This window comes from Ctenocephalides felis, unplaced genomic scaffold (genome assembly GCF_003426905.1).
Source record: "Ctenocephalides felis isolate EL2017-DRISC unplaced genomic scaffold, ASM342690v1 CF-g0.4_SCAFFOLD_01604, whole genome shotgun sequence".
Taxonomy (NCBI): domain Eukaryota; kingdom Metazoa; phylum Arthropoda; class Insecta; order Siphonaptera; family Pulicidae; genus Ctenocephalides; species Ctenocephalides felis.
In genome coordinates this window covers 56,327,087-56,343,199 of record NW_020537758.1, presented here as the reverse complement: position 1 = coordinate 56,343,199, position 16,113 = coordinate 56,327,087, and the positions used below count along the sequence as shown (strand labels likewise).

General features: G+C 29.4%; 1 protein-coding gene across 1 annotated transcript in view; it reads right to left on the bottom strand.

Annotated features, from left to right (window-relative positions):
* LOC113373958 overlaps positions 1 to 16,113 on the bottom strand; it is a 471,407-nt gene that overhangs the window by 314,915 nt on the left and 140,379 nt on the right. The window contains exon 4 of the mRNA XM_026614222.1: positions 4,817 to 4,927. Within this exon, the coding sequence (XP_026470007.1) occupies positions 4,817 to 4,927 (111 nt within the window). The remainder of the gene's footprint in view (positions 1 to 4,816; positions 4,928 to 16,113) is intronic.

Sequence of the window (16,113 nt, the reverse complement as noted above, 5' to 3'; positions counted from 1 at the left end):
AAACGGAAATTTTCCTTGAATTTGTTGAAAATAATATAATAAAAATTAAATTATTAGTTATAATCAACATAATATAAGAATAGTTTCAATAAACACAAGAGAAATTTTAACTGTACAGATAATTATAACTTATGGTAGAATCTTGAATTCTCTCGAGATTACAACAAATATTTGATGAAATTAGTTCTGGATTCTAATGCGTCAATAAACATTAAACAACGATTACATTTTATTTTTCAACAGAGCTATAAATATAGTTGTATATTTATTTACTCGCAATAATAAAATTTATATGCACAATTGTAATTTAGAAAAGTAGATTTGTAATTAAAAAAAAATAGAAATAGGGTTCACTATCATTATCTCACAAACAATTAAAGTATAGAATTTTTTAACAATACTATTTTGAAGTAGAAAGTAAAATGTGTGCATCTTAATTCTTGCGATGTTGCAATTAGAAGATAAACCATGTATTAATATTCATAAATACAAAAGTATTTTGTTTGGTTGTATTTTTTTGGTTTTTGGCACTTTTATTTAGTCTACGATATGTGAGGAGTTAATTGTTCATACGATGCATTGTTATTCTATTCTTAAGTAAGATACAACAGTTCTTTGTATATGACCTCTATAAAAGCTTACATGAGGGTGGGGTAAATAGGACTAACTTAACCTTTACACGGAAAAAAGTATGAACAATAAGAAAATAGCAAGTAATTATTAAGTAGATATTATTAACTTCCCGTAGGGTAAGTTATTGTAATGGACCGAAAATCGGAATTGAAAATTTTTACATTTCTCGACGTTTTGAAGGTTTCTGAACGTTTTGGCATACCTCAGAAAAAATGGATGTGTGTGTATGTATGTGTGTGTGTATGTATGTATGGATACAAATTTCCAGTCACGTTTTAGGGCGCACGGATCAACCGATTTGAATGGTTCAAAAAACATTCGATTCCTACTGATAGGGAAAAGAGCTGATTAGTTTTTGGCAAAGGCAGGTCCAGCCGTTTAGGAGATACGGAGCAAAGAGTGCAGAAAATAGAAATCGAATTTTTGAGAGAACGGAGTAATCGATTTGAATGATCTAAAAAACATTCAATTAGTAATGATTGGGAGAAGTGTTTATTAGTTTTTGGCAAAGGCAGGCCCAGCCATTTCGAAGATACGGAGCTAAATATGTAAAAAATGGCAGTTTTTGAGAGAACTAAGCGTCCGATTTAAATGATTCAAAGAACTTTCTGCTTGTCTTAACAAAATAATTGATTTTGGAAAAAAAAATTTTGTTCATTTTTTTTTTTTTTTTCAGTTTTTTGTATATCAAAAATATTTCAGATTTTATTTTATTATTTTATATTAGACAATGATACAATATGTATACTAATCTATTTGAAAACATTCAGTATTCAACGGAAAGTTCCAGCAATTTGCCTTAAGGCACGATGCCATAATTGCCTCAAGACAGAATTCCACTTACAGCTAGTTTAAAATTATACTAACATTTAATTCAAAGTAAGTATAATTTAAAATTATACTCTCATAAAATTTAAAATTTTATTATCATGCAATTTAAAATTTTACTTTCCTAAAATTTTTGTTTGCGTTGTTATTATCAACTGTTTTAAAATTTATATAGCTTTAATTTATCATCATTTTTATTCATATTTTATATATCTTATTTTGCTTTGAGATGAAATTTCTCAATGAAATTAACCCTATACGCTGGGGTAAAAAAAGCAGCTGACAAAAATTAGGAATGTAGCTAAAACATATTTCTATAATTAGGAATTAATTGGGACTTTTAATGAACAAAGTTCGATATTTGCTAGTTTAATACGTGTTATTGTTGTGATTGTACTTACTCCTGTTACAATAAGTCCCTAGTCCCCCTATATAATTTTATTAATATTGAATTCTTTACCAATAAGTAAAAGCTTTCCAAATTCCGACGTGACTTATACGAAAGAGTTTTAGAATTTAATTTAACGGTGTACTTAATAATTTTATATAGCAACAAAAATGTTTGAATGAGTTATTTTCCTACTTAAAGATTCTGTACTAGTTTCTTAATAATATATTTCACTAGGTTAATAATGTCCAATTTGACAAGAAACTATATCAATATTCATTACTACACTAAAACCCTGCTAGTAGAACAATATTTTTAACCATTTAACATGACAGGGGGCGACGACACAAAATGTATTATACATGCTACCAGTCGGTGCTAATTGGGTCGGCATGGATTGATCATCGCCCCTATGACAATTTTGTGACACAAACGCTATCTGGTCTGGCAGCCTATACAAAACACAAGTTGGCCTATGGCACATGCCTGTGCCTTAGTTATCAGATCTCTGTAATCAAACCTATGAATGTTCTTTATTGGACAACCGGCAAACCCACATCAGTCGGCCAGTCAGGTGGGTTAGCGAAGTGGAGAACAGGGTCGATGCCTAAGCGCACGTGCCCTTGTACATGTTTTATGGGAATTAAATTTAATATCGAATACCCGCATTAGAAGACTGATAAATCGTTAGATATCACGTCTGTCGTAGGATATGGACATGCTTTTGTACTTATGTTAAATAAACTAAATGCTTAGCTGTGTAATTGTTAGGAGTACCTACCTACGGATCATTTGGTATAATAAATCGATATTGTAATTTAGTAAATTAATTATTTAGGAATACAGTATGAACTACTTCTAAACGTTATTTATATATTTATAATAATTAAGTAAGCTATTTTTCAATATTTTAAAGTTAAATCTTGATTTAATGATATATACATGTATCATAAGAATATTTTACCCTGTTCCTTGAAAATAATAAAACAAATTTATTATTCGGACCGTGTATTAACGTAAGTTTATTGATTAAAAATTATTTCCTTATTATTCGTAGTTTCTATAAATCTTTGATGTTGTTAAAATGAAAACTATTTTTTAGGCAAGACAGATATTACAGCTGTTCAAAGGATGGGATTATATCGCCAGCGAAAGAGTAAAAAAATGCAAACAGTCAATGAATGTATGTTAATTTTATTTACATGAACGTGTGAACGTGTGAACTATTATTATAGAATTTATTAATCAGCAATTACTCCATGTCTCTAATCTTCTTAGATATCACGTCTGTCGTAGGATATGGACATGCTTTTGTACTTATGTTAAATAAACTAAATGCTTAGCTGTGTAATTGTTAGGAGTACCTACCTACAGATCATAATAAATCGATATTGTAATATAGTAAATTAATTATTTAGGAATACAGTATGGACTACTTCAAAACGTTATTTATCTATTTATAATAATTAAGTAAGCTATTTTTCAATATTTTAAAGTTAAATCTTGATTTAATGATATATACCTGTATCATATGAATATTTTACCCTGTTCCTTGAAAATAATAAAACAAATTTATCATTTGGGCCGTGTATTAACGTAAGTTTATTGATTAGAAATCATTTCTTTATTATTCATACTTTCTATAAATAAATTTCTATAAATCTTTGAAGTTATTAAAATGGAAAATATTTTTTAGGCAAGACAGATATTACATCTATTCAAAGAATGAGATTATATCACCAGCGAAAAAGTAAAAAAAATACAAGCAGTCAATAAATGTATGTTAATTTTAATTATATGAAGTTCTTCAAACACAATTACATGATGAGTGAAGTTGCGAAAACAATATTTGTCTAGGTGTTGTTTAACATAATACACTGTGTGAATGAATATTATAGAATATTCTAGAAGGTTCATTTCTAAATTCTAATTACAATGACAAACCGATCATGTCATATTTGAAGTATGACTTTAATTACATTATTATTTTTAAATGTTATATATATTGTTAATGCTATAAATATATAGTTTATAATTTATCATTATAAAAGTGTATAATGGTTGACACTAATAATTGTATGCCTTACGAGTGTTACCATATTACTAATTAACATTATTCAAAAATGTTATATGATGTAATTATTTTTACTTCTCGATTTTTTCTAAATGGTAAAAATAATATTTTCGAGGTCAGCGTAGTGCATACTAAAGAGAAATCTTTATAAAAGACTTTGTGAAAATTTTAACTAAATAGGTCCAGAAGGAGTTGAGACATAGTAGGTGTACCGTATCAAAAAACACAATTTCGATAATAACACGCTTGAAGTTTCGAGGAAGAAATAAATGCGAATTATTGTGGCCAAACTTCAGGTATACTTTCATAACTTAATTTTTGAAAATTCCCTTTGTACATATATTTTTGTACAGTTAAATAATTAAAATATGCTAAAAAAACAAAAACGACTTTTTTTAATATTAGACCTAAAATACGCCTCTAAAACACGTTTAACATAAAAAAGACCAAATAATTAATTTAATGCGCATAAATTAAAAACCTTTGGAAACAAACTATAACATTTCTGTATCATCTTACTAAATATTAGTAAAAAAAACTAAAAACATAAGTCGGTGTATGAAACGCTTCATAAAGGCGTTTGAGCATTTTAGAATTAGATTGAACTGTGAATTGTAAATGGCACATTATATGCATTAAGTTCAATTATATTAATTATATATAATATTTATCCCCTCCGTCAAGTCAAAACAAATTATTATATTGCAATAATAATTAATTTTGAAGTATGAGTCATCTCAATTTGGGACCACATTATTTCAAATTTTAATAAATTGGTTACTTCCCTATAATTAATATAATATGAAAAATGTGCTAAATCCAAGCTTGTAGTTACTTGATAAAATACAAACGATCATTAATTGTAATTCTTATAATGAATTAAATTCACTTACCCCCTCTGACCTCACATGTCAGAACTAAATTACTGCCTTCTTCTAGAGGTCCCACAGTATCAGTCACTTCACGTCCAGAATTGTCATAAATTAGCAACTGATGTGGAGGAACTGAAATCATAATCACACACATAAATTTAATACAAAAATAAAAACATAATAAAACTAGCATATTTGCATTAATACAATGTTCTACTACAATATTCTACGCGAAACAAAGTTAAACACAAAAATAAGTTTTGAGCAATTTATTAAATGATGAAGCTGTTTGAGTCAATACCCAAACAAAAACTTTCGACGTATAACTTTTTTCTTAAATAATGGCTTTTTTAACTTCTTGAAGATTAATATTAATGTATAAAGAGAATTTATTGCGCAAAAAATACTCAAGGATAAGTTTTGGTAATGTACGTCAAAATAATCCTATAATGAATTAGTAAAGTAATGTATTTTAATTTAAGTATTATGATTTTATGAATATATATATACTTCTAATATATATATATATATATATATATATATATATATATATATATATTCGAATATGTTATATTCAAAGTGTGCTTATTATAGACAAAAATAGTAATGTTTTATGCAGTATATGAATGAACATTAGATCTAACTAGTGGGGCGCATGGCATCGTGCCTTAAGGCAAATTGCTGAAACTTTCCGTACCAAAAATTATTATTTTTTTAAAAACGATTAACATTTTTGAAAAAAAATTACTTCGAAAAAATTAGATTTTTGAGAAACTATAAATTCGACAAAACATTACTTTTTTTGAAAAAAAAATGTTTGAAAAAAAGTTTTCTATATTTTGGCATAGTTTGGGAATTCGGAACTTTTTTTTAAAGCAATCTTACTGCTTTAACTGCATAGAGACGAAATGTCAAAGCGCGTCAGCGCCGCGTCACCGTCTAACGGATAAACATTGGTACGGAAACCATAGGAATGTAAACAAAATTTATACTTATTATTAAAATCTCTATAAAATATCTGATAATTTGATGTGCATATGTCTAATGATCATTTTTGACCGCTAAATGGCTTTTCTTTTACTTTTTTCATTAGATCTCCAAAACCGCTAGACCTGCCTTCATGAAAATTTGATCAGTTCTTTACCTTGTTAATACAAGTAAAATGTTTTTTGAATTATTCAAATCGGCTCTCCGTTCTCTTACAAACTGAGTTACCGTTTTTGGCCCTTTTTGCCCCATATCTTCGAAATGGTTAGACTAAAAACTAATCAGCACATCTCCTTATCAATACAAATCGAGTGTTTTTTGAATTATTCAAATCGCTTCATCCGCGTTCCCGAAATCGTCGACGAAAATTTGTATCCGCACGCACATACATACACGCACACACACACATACACACACATACATCCATTTTTTCTAAGGTATGCCAAAATGTTCAGAAGGTTTTGAAACGTGAAGATATATAAAAAAATGTATTTTTGATTTTTTTGCGATTACTATAACTTGCCCTACGGTTAATTTAAAGTTAATTATCATATTTATATTAATAAATTAATAGAATTTTGCAGCATTAAGTGACACCATAATATATTAAATATTTTACATAAAGATATAATAATGCCTAAATTGTTTTAATACTGTCAATCTTATGGTATGCCTCACTATCTCATCCAAGTTTGCCGCAGTTAATATTATTACTTCGTTATGTCTGACAAGTGGAATAAATAGATTTGCGATTTGAGGTTTCAAATTTGTGTTGGTACAGTTTGCCATACTGTAGAGTTAAGTTTAAATTTACTATTTGTTGCACGGCTGATAGTTTGGATAGTGTAAAGCTACTTGTGGAATCTTTGCTGAAGTTAGTGTCACCAACTTTGAATATAATATAAACCACAAGAGGTATACGAGCTTAAACTTATCTACGCTTGATCGGTTGAAATACAGTGATTAATTTAAAATAAACAGACGTTGTCCTGTACCCATGTCTGCTATTTTTAAATATAATATACTAATAAATACCGTTTACCTAAAAATAATAATTATTGTGTCTTAAATCACTCTTCATGCCAAAATGCATATATTTATAATATGAGCAATAATAATTGTAGAACTGCTTTAAGTAAAATGAGTCCCACACTATATTCGTAATTGAAGTCTTTTAAACGGTAACCATAACATAACACTGGTACTTCATATTGGATAAAATTAATTTAATTTTAATTATTTAAGATATCTAAAACTGCATCTTAAACTTTTCCTAATCGATATCGTGAGGGCCTAGTTGTATGTATTCATCTTTACTTTCCATTTGTTGTTATAAAGTGAAATTTTTACGAATATTAAAAATATTGTGGAAAGATTAGTAAAAGATGCAAAGAAATTATATATTGCAAAAAAAACTGTATTAAAAATTTAATATCCTAATCTGATATTGGCGCCCCCTCTGACGTGCGCTCGTATATTTTGCATGCATCGCATTAAAGGTTGGACCGGCCCTGATTAATACTTAATTTCATATTTTAAGTAAATTAATTTGTCATATCCTGTTCATATGTGTATCATTCAATTTGTCATACGCATACTGTATCCTATGTTATTTTAATATCTGGCACATCTCAGCTACTTTTTGGCAATAATAATGTAGACTTTTCATTTTTCTTATTCATAATCATAAATTTATTATATATTATATATTTTAATATTGTCTAGATTCGTGAGTAAATTGAAATTTTTGGCAGATGATAGTTTTCATTTGTTTTCAATGCAAACAATGACATATCGTTTTTTGCAATTTTTCCCATTCATTTCTACAATATTGCACATACATCCCAGTACTTTATAATCACATACATCTTAGAAAATTTCCCTAACAAGCTTCAGAAAGATTTATCAAAATCAGAATAATCGTTTAGGAGGAGTATACAGTGAGTGCTTTTAATTTAATATGAACTTTATATAATAGCAATAAAGTTCAAATTAATTCTACGTTTTAGTTAGAAAACGTTTGTATCAGAAAAAGAAAAGGGCTGTTTTTAGGGGTTTTCCGGCAATTATTCGATTTTTTCTTGACGTAAGAACCATCCTTGGACTTCAACAAATATTTACAAAAAAATTTGCCAAATTGTTCCAGGCGTTATTGAGTTATGTGTTTACCAACACATTTTGCAATCCATTTTTATATATAAGTAATTTTTTTAACTATATTTTCTTGTTTATGCTTTCGCGAGGGTAAAAGTTTTTTACTCCACTCACTTGTAAGGTTTTATAGAAGGTATATAAACCTGAATATATTTGTGTTTACTTATTATATTGCTTTATATCGTTCAGATATCAAAAATTCTATATTTAATGCATAATAGAAACTGAAACACAAAACTATCTGTTGACAAAGCGCAGTACCATCGAAGTATGTCGAATATAATATTATACTGGCACAAGTAATTATTTCAAGTAGTTAACGAGAAAGTTGTGCGATACTACTTAGACATGTACATATCATTATTATGTAATCCTTGCCAAGATAAGAAAACATTTCATAAAACTTTGGCCGCGTTCGATACTCAAAGAAAACCGCTACTATGAGAAGGCCTTACTTTACTTTCCTGTAGTTTCTCGTAAATGCAAAGCACTAATGGCTATTATCTATTATTAGATATTTATGTAGATTGTTGTGTAATTTATTACCTCATTCAATATGCAATCTGCTTTCATCAGCCTGTATAGAGTATCCAAGTGAGCCAAGGAAATAATAATGGGAGAAAGGAAATAATGGCGGCTTTGTTGAATTTTCAGAATAGTATATAATTCACTTATCAAAGCCCGATTTTCATTTTTTACAAAAAAAAAGCTTATGAAAGGTGACTTGCTGATGAATAGATATCACGAGTTTGATACGCCTCATTAAATTAATTTATAATAAGGAACAATTATCAACAACATAATTGACTTTTTGCAGGGTAAGTCATCGATAAATTGAAAAAGATGTACATTTTATGATCTCTTGAATATTTTGGAATACCTTACAAAAAACATATGTGTATGTGTGTGTGGTATGTGTTTTGTATGGATACAATTTTTCGTCCACTTTGGTCCGTTTTCGGTTTCCAGAGCTGGGATCAATCGACTTGAACGTACAAAAAGTACAAAATTTTAAGTTTTTGTGAAAACGGAGTATCCGATTAGATTGATCCAAAAGACACTCGATTCGTATTGACAGCGAGACGTGTTGATTACATTTCTACCAACGCTGGTCCAGCGGTTTCGGAATAAGGTATACACGTGGTCAGGTTGACAGGTAAACAGTTGGACAGGTAAGGTAGGTCATATATAATTTAAAAACATATTGATTAAGTTTACTATTCGCACCTATCAACAAGTTCATGCAATTTGCTACGGAAAATAACAAAATCTGAAAAATCAAAATACAATTTGCAAATATAAAATGAAAATTTGAAATATATTATATACAAGTATAATAATTCCACAAGCATAATATTTCAAAATGAATATTTTTTTAATAATGCTAAACTTCCTACAAAACTTTAGGGAAATCATAGATTTGATGCTAATAATAACAAAACTGTTTTGTATAGAATTAATTATACAAAAGTATAGATAAAATAATGGAGATTATCATCGAACATTTAAGCGTTATTGTAGTATTTGAGCCAAACTCTTAGTATGCAACAATATTTATTCATTTATTAGTTTATTTATTACAACTTATTTTATTTAATAACTTTCCTTTGGGTATGTTATAGTAATCGCAAATAAATCGAAAATGAAAATTGTTATATACGTTTACGTTTCAAAGGTTGCTGAATATTTTGGCATATATTAGAAAACATGGATGTGCGCGTGTGTGTGTGTGCGGATACAAATTTTCGCCGACGATTTCGGAAACACCGATCAACCGGTTTGTGTAATTCAAAAAGATATTGAATTAATAGATTTGTATTGATAGGAATACGTGCTGATTAGTTTTTGGCAAAGGCAGGTCTGGCCGTTCCAAAGATACGGGAAAAAAGTACCAAAAACGGTAACTCAGTTTTTAAAAGAACGGAGCGTCCGATTTTAATAATTCAAAAATCATTTTACTTTTATTGACAAGACGAAAAACTGACTAAATTTTTGGGAAAGCAGGTCCAGCGGTTATGGACTCTCAATAAAAATAAGTTAAAAAAATGTCATTTGGCAGTCAAAAATGTTAATTAGACCTATGTACATTTATTTACCAGATATTTTATAGAGATTTTAATAATGTGTACACAGTATACACATTTTGTGTAATTTTTTTTAGATTTTGTACCAAGATTTTTAATTACCGTACGGGAAGTTCCAGCAATTTGCCTTAAGGCACGATGCCATACACCACACTAGTTTAGTTAGTCCTAGTTGAATAAATAATAAGTTTTTTGTAAGCTCTAATATTACGATATGCTCACAGATTTCAAAATCGATTCGATCAGCGAAGTAGTAAACGTTTTCAATATAGCGAAACATTGTTAAGCAATCTGCATTGCAGTACTCGAATACATACTTGAAAGATTTATATCCCAGTAATAGAAATGTAATCGTAGAGAACCAATAAAAATATGAACGATTGAACTATTTAATAATTAATTAGCAGAATAGAGAAGCTAATGAATAAAAAAGTGCTGAAAAGAATGATGTAAAGAAAGTAAAGTTTACTAGAAAGATGAAGTAAAACCGATAGGAAAATTGGGTTGGACTCGTATAGAGAAAACAGTTGCTGCTGAAAAACTTTTTTTTTTCATTTGTATCAAGAAGAAAATACAGGAAATTAGATCTTAGGCCAAAAACTTAAAAACATAAAAAGGAAAGTAGAATAGGAAACGAATCAAACTATGTTTTTCCCACAGCATGAACCTGTCTTTAGTAATCATATGCAACAGTAATATATAAAAGCAAAAGAAATGACTGTTGAAAAGTTGTGAAGGAAAACAACAATTAGTAATGTGAGGTAATTTAGGGTAAAATAGTGCTTAACGGTCGTAGAAAGTCCCATCGCCATCATTTCTAACTCAAAAAGCTTATAAACAAAACAATTTCAAGTAACAGGAAAAAGATACATGTCCAACCGTAGCAGTAAATCTTATAATTACGTTATAAGAAGATAAACAGCCATGTATCAAAATTGGTAGCAAAAGTGTTTTTCAAGTAAAATATCATTAGGCGCGACTAGGGTGTAAATCAGTACAAATGCAACGGAAGTCCGTTACGCCGAACTGCTCGTCACTCGCTTTCGATGAGATTATTTCTACACGGGTCGATTGTGATTGGTCGTCATGTATGTGAATAGAGATCTGTCGTTGTATGCGTAACGGCATCAACGGTGTATGCGTGCCGATATCAACAAGCAAATCGGCATAGATATATAAACATTTTAGTTACATCGTAGTACAAATCTTAATTTAATGAAAAAAGCCTGAATCAGAAGAATATTTTACCCTGTACGTTGAAAATAATATAACAAACAAAAGTAAGTTTATTGATAAAAATTACTTCTATATTATTCGTAGCTTCTATAAATCTTTAAAGTTATTAAAATGGAAGATATTTTTTAGGGCAGACAGATATTACAGATGTTCAAAGAATGATATTATATCGCCAGCAAAAAAGTAAAAAATATACAAGCAGTCAATGAATGTATGTTAATTTTAATTACATGATGTTCTTTTAACACAATTATTACTTTGCGAAAACAATATTTCTAAATGCCAATTATAATGACAAACCGATCATGTCATATTTGAAGCGTAAAGCCATACTGGTACACATTATATAAATGTGTATAATGATTGACACTAATAAATATGTGCATGACGAGTGTTACTATATAACTAATAAACATTATTCAAAATTGTTATATGATATATTTATTTTTACTTAAATGCCATCTTGTACAGTAGCAAATAAGTTTTACTTCAATCGCGCGTGAACCTTACGCGCATTTTTTTTTTGTTTGGTTTAGTGCCTTTTTATTTAGTTTATAATACCTGAATAAATGATTAAATAAATACTATTAAATCGTTTCGTAGGATTTGTTATTCTCAAATTAGATTAAACAGTTTTTTATATATTCTCTATGAAAACTCACATGTAAGTGGGTCAGAAGAACCTTTAGTAATGGCGAAAATGAAAACCATACAAATATAGTAAATAACAAAGCAAATTAAATTAAAAATACCATTTTTTAAGATATAAACTGAAACATTAGTTAATCCAACTTTGCTGATGAATATTTGTGACAAAATACTAGATCAAAGTTATATAATTAGAGAATAGCGCAAATTGTATTTTGAATAATACTAATATTTCGTATTATTCCTATAAAATTAAAAATAATGCATTGAAACTGAATTGAATTTTGAACAATGAAGCTTTTATTTCCTATTAATTCTATATAATAATCCTTTAAACTCGGTTTGCCTTCCGCATGTGCTTTTATACCGAAAATGGGACATATTACAAATAACACAAAAACAAACAAAAAAACTGTGAATTTTGCTGAACATCGGCCGATAGTTGGTTGTTTTGCCCGTGTTACAATTTGTGATATAGATAATTAGACAGTATATTTACTAGAAGTGAACTTGGACCTCTGTGCCCCGTCCTATCGTATATAATTAATAATGTTGTCACTACTTGATTAATTTAGTTGCAAATTGCAAATGCAAATATTCAATTCTTTGTGTTTTCAAACTAATATCTCGCAAAATAAAACTAAATTTGATTTGGAAACTAATTAAATTGGGAAATCAATCCAAATATCTCCTTCTGACCAAGAGTTCAGAATAACGATTGATTATATGGTCACGGTCACAATCTCGGCAGTATCCCACCAAAAATAAAAATTCTCAGCATTTTTAAAATTAAAACTGAACGCGAAAGTAAAATTAATGTCATTTTACGCACAACATTTTTTTTCTTCCACCATCCATATATTATCTTCAGGCACCAAGACAAAAAGTGTCTTTAAATATATTTCTTAGAGTGACGGTAATCAAATTACAGGGACGCATCCTTCGTCGGGAGCTTCTTTCTAATTAATGTCAACATTAAGTTAATTGTTACTAGCGCAACGAAAACATTTGCAGAAGGGAGATAGGAAACGAAGAAAATGCTTTTGAATAGGAAAATTAATGGACTTTCTTCCATAAAGAGTCGCCATTTTTGCGAACACAATTGTTTGGATAATAATAATGGTGAAAATATCGGGAAAATAATCGATTTTATAGAAAATAACCGCGAAAAAACTGTGATTACATGTTTTTTTTCTTTATTTTATATCGTTTAAAGTAAATTAAAATTTGCGATCGTCGAAGTTATAACAAAGTCCACATTAACATTTTTTTAACTTTGGAAAAAGATTAAAATGTTTTTGTGAAATGTAAAAAAGTCTCGACATTTGAAATACAAAACAACAAAGTTACTGTTGTCACTAATCAATGAAGTGTTTGATATTTTCTCTATGCTCTGCAGTATCAATCTGCCAAACAACAAAGATTTATACTATGCGAATATAAAAGAGAATATTATCTGACATTGTTAAACTTTAAAGGAAATTACATAATATAACGAACAAGTTGACAACAAAAAAATCTATTTTTTGCTTCTGGAATCCAATAGAAGTTGTATTAGATCCATTTTAAAAATTGCTTACTGCAATAAAGCGTAAAAATAAAATAACAAGAAAAAAACGACTCGGAAATAATTCCGACAGCAAATTGGACCAAGGAAAAGTACACGAAAAAAAAAAAATCGAAATTAGAGATAGGCTTATCATATCCGAAGCCGGATCGGATAGAATTTGACTCCGCTTCATGGAAGAGTTATATTCGCTTAACAACTCTACGATTCCGACAACTCTGAAATCGAAATACTCAACACAAATGTGTTCTATAGTGCGTTGTTTATGTATCTTTTGCTATTTCCATTCGAGAATCAATATTATATCGGGTAGTTAGATTAGCATATTATTACTTTTACATAATTATATTATTGTGTATACTAAATATATTGTGTAATACTAAATATTTTTGCTGCTTAAATACTAATGCTATCACTGATAAATTTTGCACTCTAAATTATTGTTATTTCAGGCTATGGAAAAACCAGATTAAATATATTTCGTTTCGTGTATTTTTTGATATGTATATTCCTGATTTCCTTCATTCACGGACAAAAATTCTTTTAGTTATAAATATGACCCCTTACTATTTAATAAATTATACATTTTAGCTTGTCACATTTGATCACAACTTCATTGTTCTTTGAAGTAATATTTTTGTATTTTCTGGAAAATACACAATGGCATTACTTTGACTCGTATACCTAGAAGGTCATAAAAATGCCTGTAAGACGAGAATGCAACCGCTCCCTTCCCAAAGCAAAAACGCAGTAAATGTCTGCACGAGTTAACAGATTTAATGCCAGTTTCACTCTGAGGGCGGAGTTGTATCGGAGTGACAACTCCGAAGTGAGTTACCCATCTCTAATCGAAATATTGAATGTAAAAACATAAATAACAAGTTTTGGAAGTGAACTATTGACATTAAAATATCTTGGCTTGACCTTGGAGAGGAATGATAAATATGCTGAGACCTCTTGTGAACCATAAAAGCCCGCTAACCCTAAAAACTGTTACTATATCTTTCATTAATTTGATTAATATTATTAACAACAGAGATAAACTTACGAAGAATACAGGCAATACACAACAAGGCACTGGGACTAGTACTAGGCAAATCAAAAGAACCCCTGCCAAGACACTAGTATACGACTATATAAAGAAGCTCATTGAGAATTTTTACTCCAGATGTTATGATCATGACAAAAAAATATTCGAGCCCTTGGCCAATCCATAAATGAAACTAGCTGTGAGTGGAATTCTGTCTTGAGGCAATTATGGCATCGTGCCTTAAGGCAAATTGCTGGAACTTCCCGTACCGTAACGAAATGTTTGAGGAATACTGAATGTTTTCAAATAGATTATTATAAATATTGTAACATTATCTAATATTTATGAGAATTATATAAACTGAATTGCAAAGTTGAAATTATTTGTAAAGTATATTAGAATTATAGTCAGAATTAAAAATAAAATCTGAAATATTTTCGATATACAAAAAACTAAAAAAAAAAAAAAAACAAAACAAAAAAAAAATGGAACAAATTTTTTTTTCCAAAATCAATTATTTTATTAAGACAAGCAGAAAGTTCTTAGAATCATTTAAATCGGACGCTTAGTTTCCTCAAAACTGCCATTTTTTACATATTCAGCTCCTTGCCAAAAACTAATATGCACTTCTCCCAATCATTACTAATTGAATGTTTTTTAGATCATTGAAATCGGATACTCCGTTCTCTCAAAAATTCGATTTCTATTTTCTGCACTCTTTGCTCCGTATCTCCGAAACGGCTGGACCTGCCTTTGCCAAAAACTAATCAGCTCTTTTCCCTATCAATAGGAATCGAATGTTTTTTGAACCATTCAAATCGGTTGATCCGTGCGCCCTAAAACGTGACTGGAAATTTGTATCCATACATACATACACACACACACACATACACACACACACACATCCATTTTTTTTTGAGGTATGCCAAAATGTCCAGAAACCTTCAAAACGTCGAGAAATGTTAAAATTTTCAATTCCGATTTTCGGCCCATTACAATAACTTACCCTACGGGAAGTTAACTAGTGGGGTGCATTAGGAACCTTAAGGCAAATTGCTGGAACTTCCCATGCCGTAATTAGAAATCTTGGCACAGAACCCAAAAAAATTTACACAGAATGTGCGCAAATTATTAAAATCTCTATAAAATATCTGATAATTTAATTTGCATATGTCTAATGACCATTTTTGACCGCCAAATGACATTTATTTAACTTATTTTTGTCGAGAGTCAATAACCGCTGGACTTGCCTTCCCAACAATTTAATTAGTTTTTCATTTTGTCAATACAAGTAAAATGTTTTTTGAATTATTAAAATTGGACGCTCCGTTCTCTTTTTGCCCAGTATCTTCGGAACGGCTAGACCTGCTTTCGCCGAAAACTAATCAGCACGTCTCCTTATCGATACGAATCGAATGGTTTTTTGAATTATTGATTTGATCGGTGTTCCCGAAATCGTCGACAAAAATTTGTATCCGCATACACACATACACACATACCTAAATTTTTTTCTAAGATATGTGAAAATATTCAGAAACCATTGAAACGTGAAGTTATATAAAAAATTTCATTTCAGATTTTTTGCGATTACTATAACTTACCCTACGGGAAG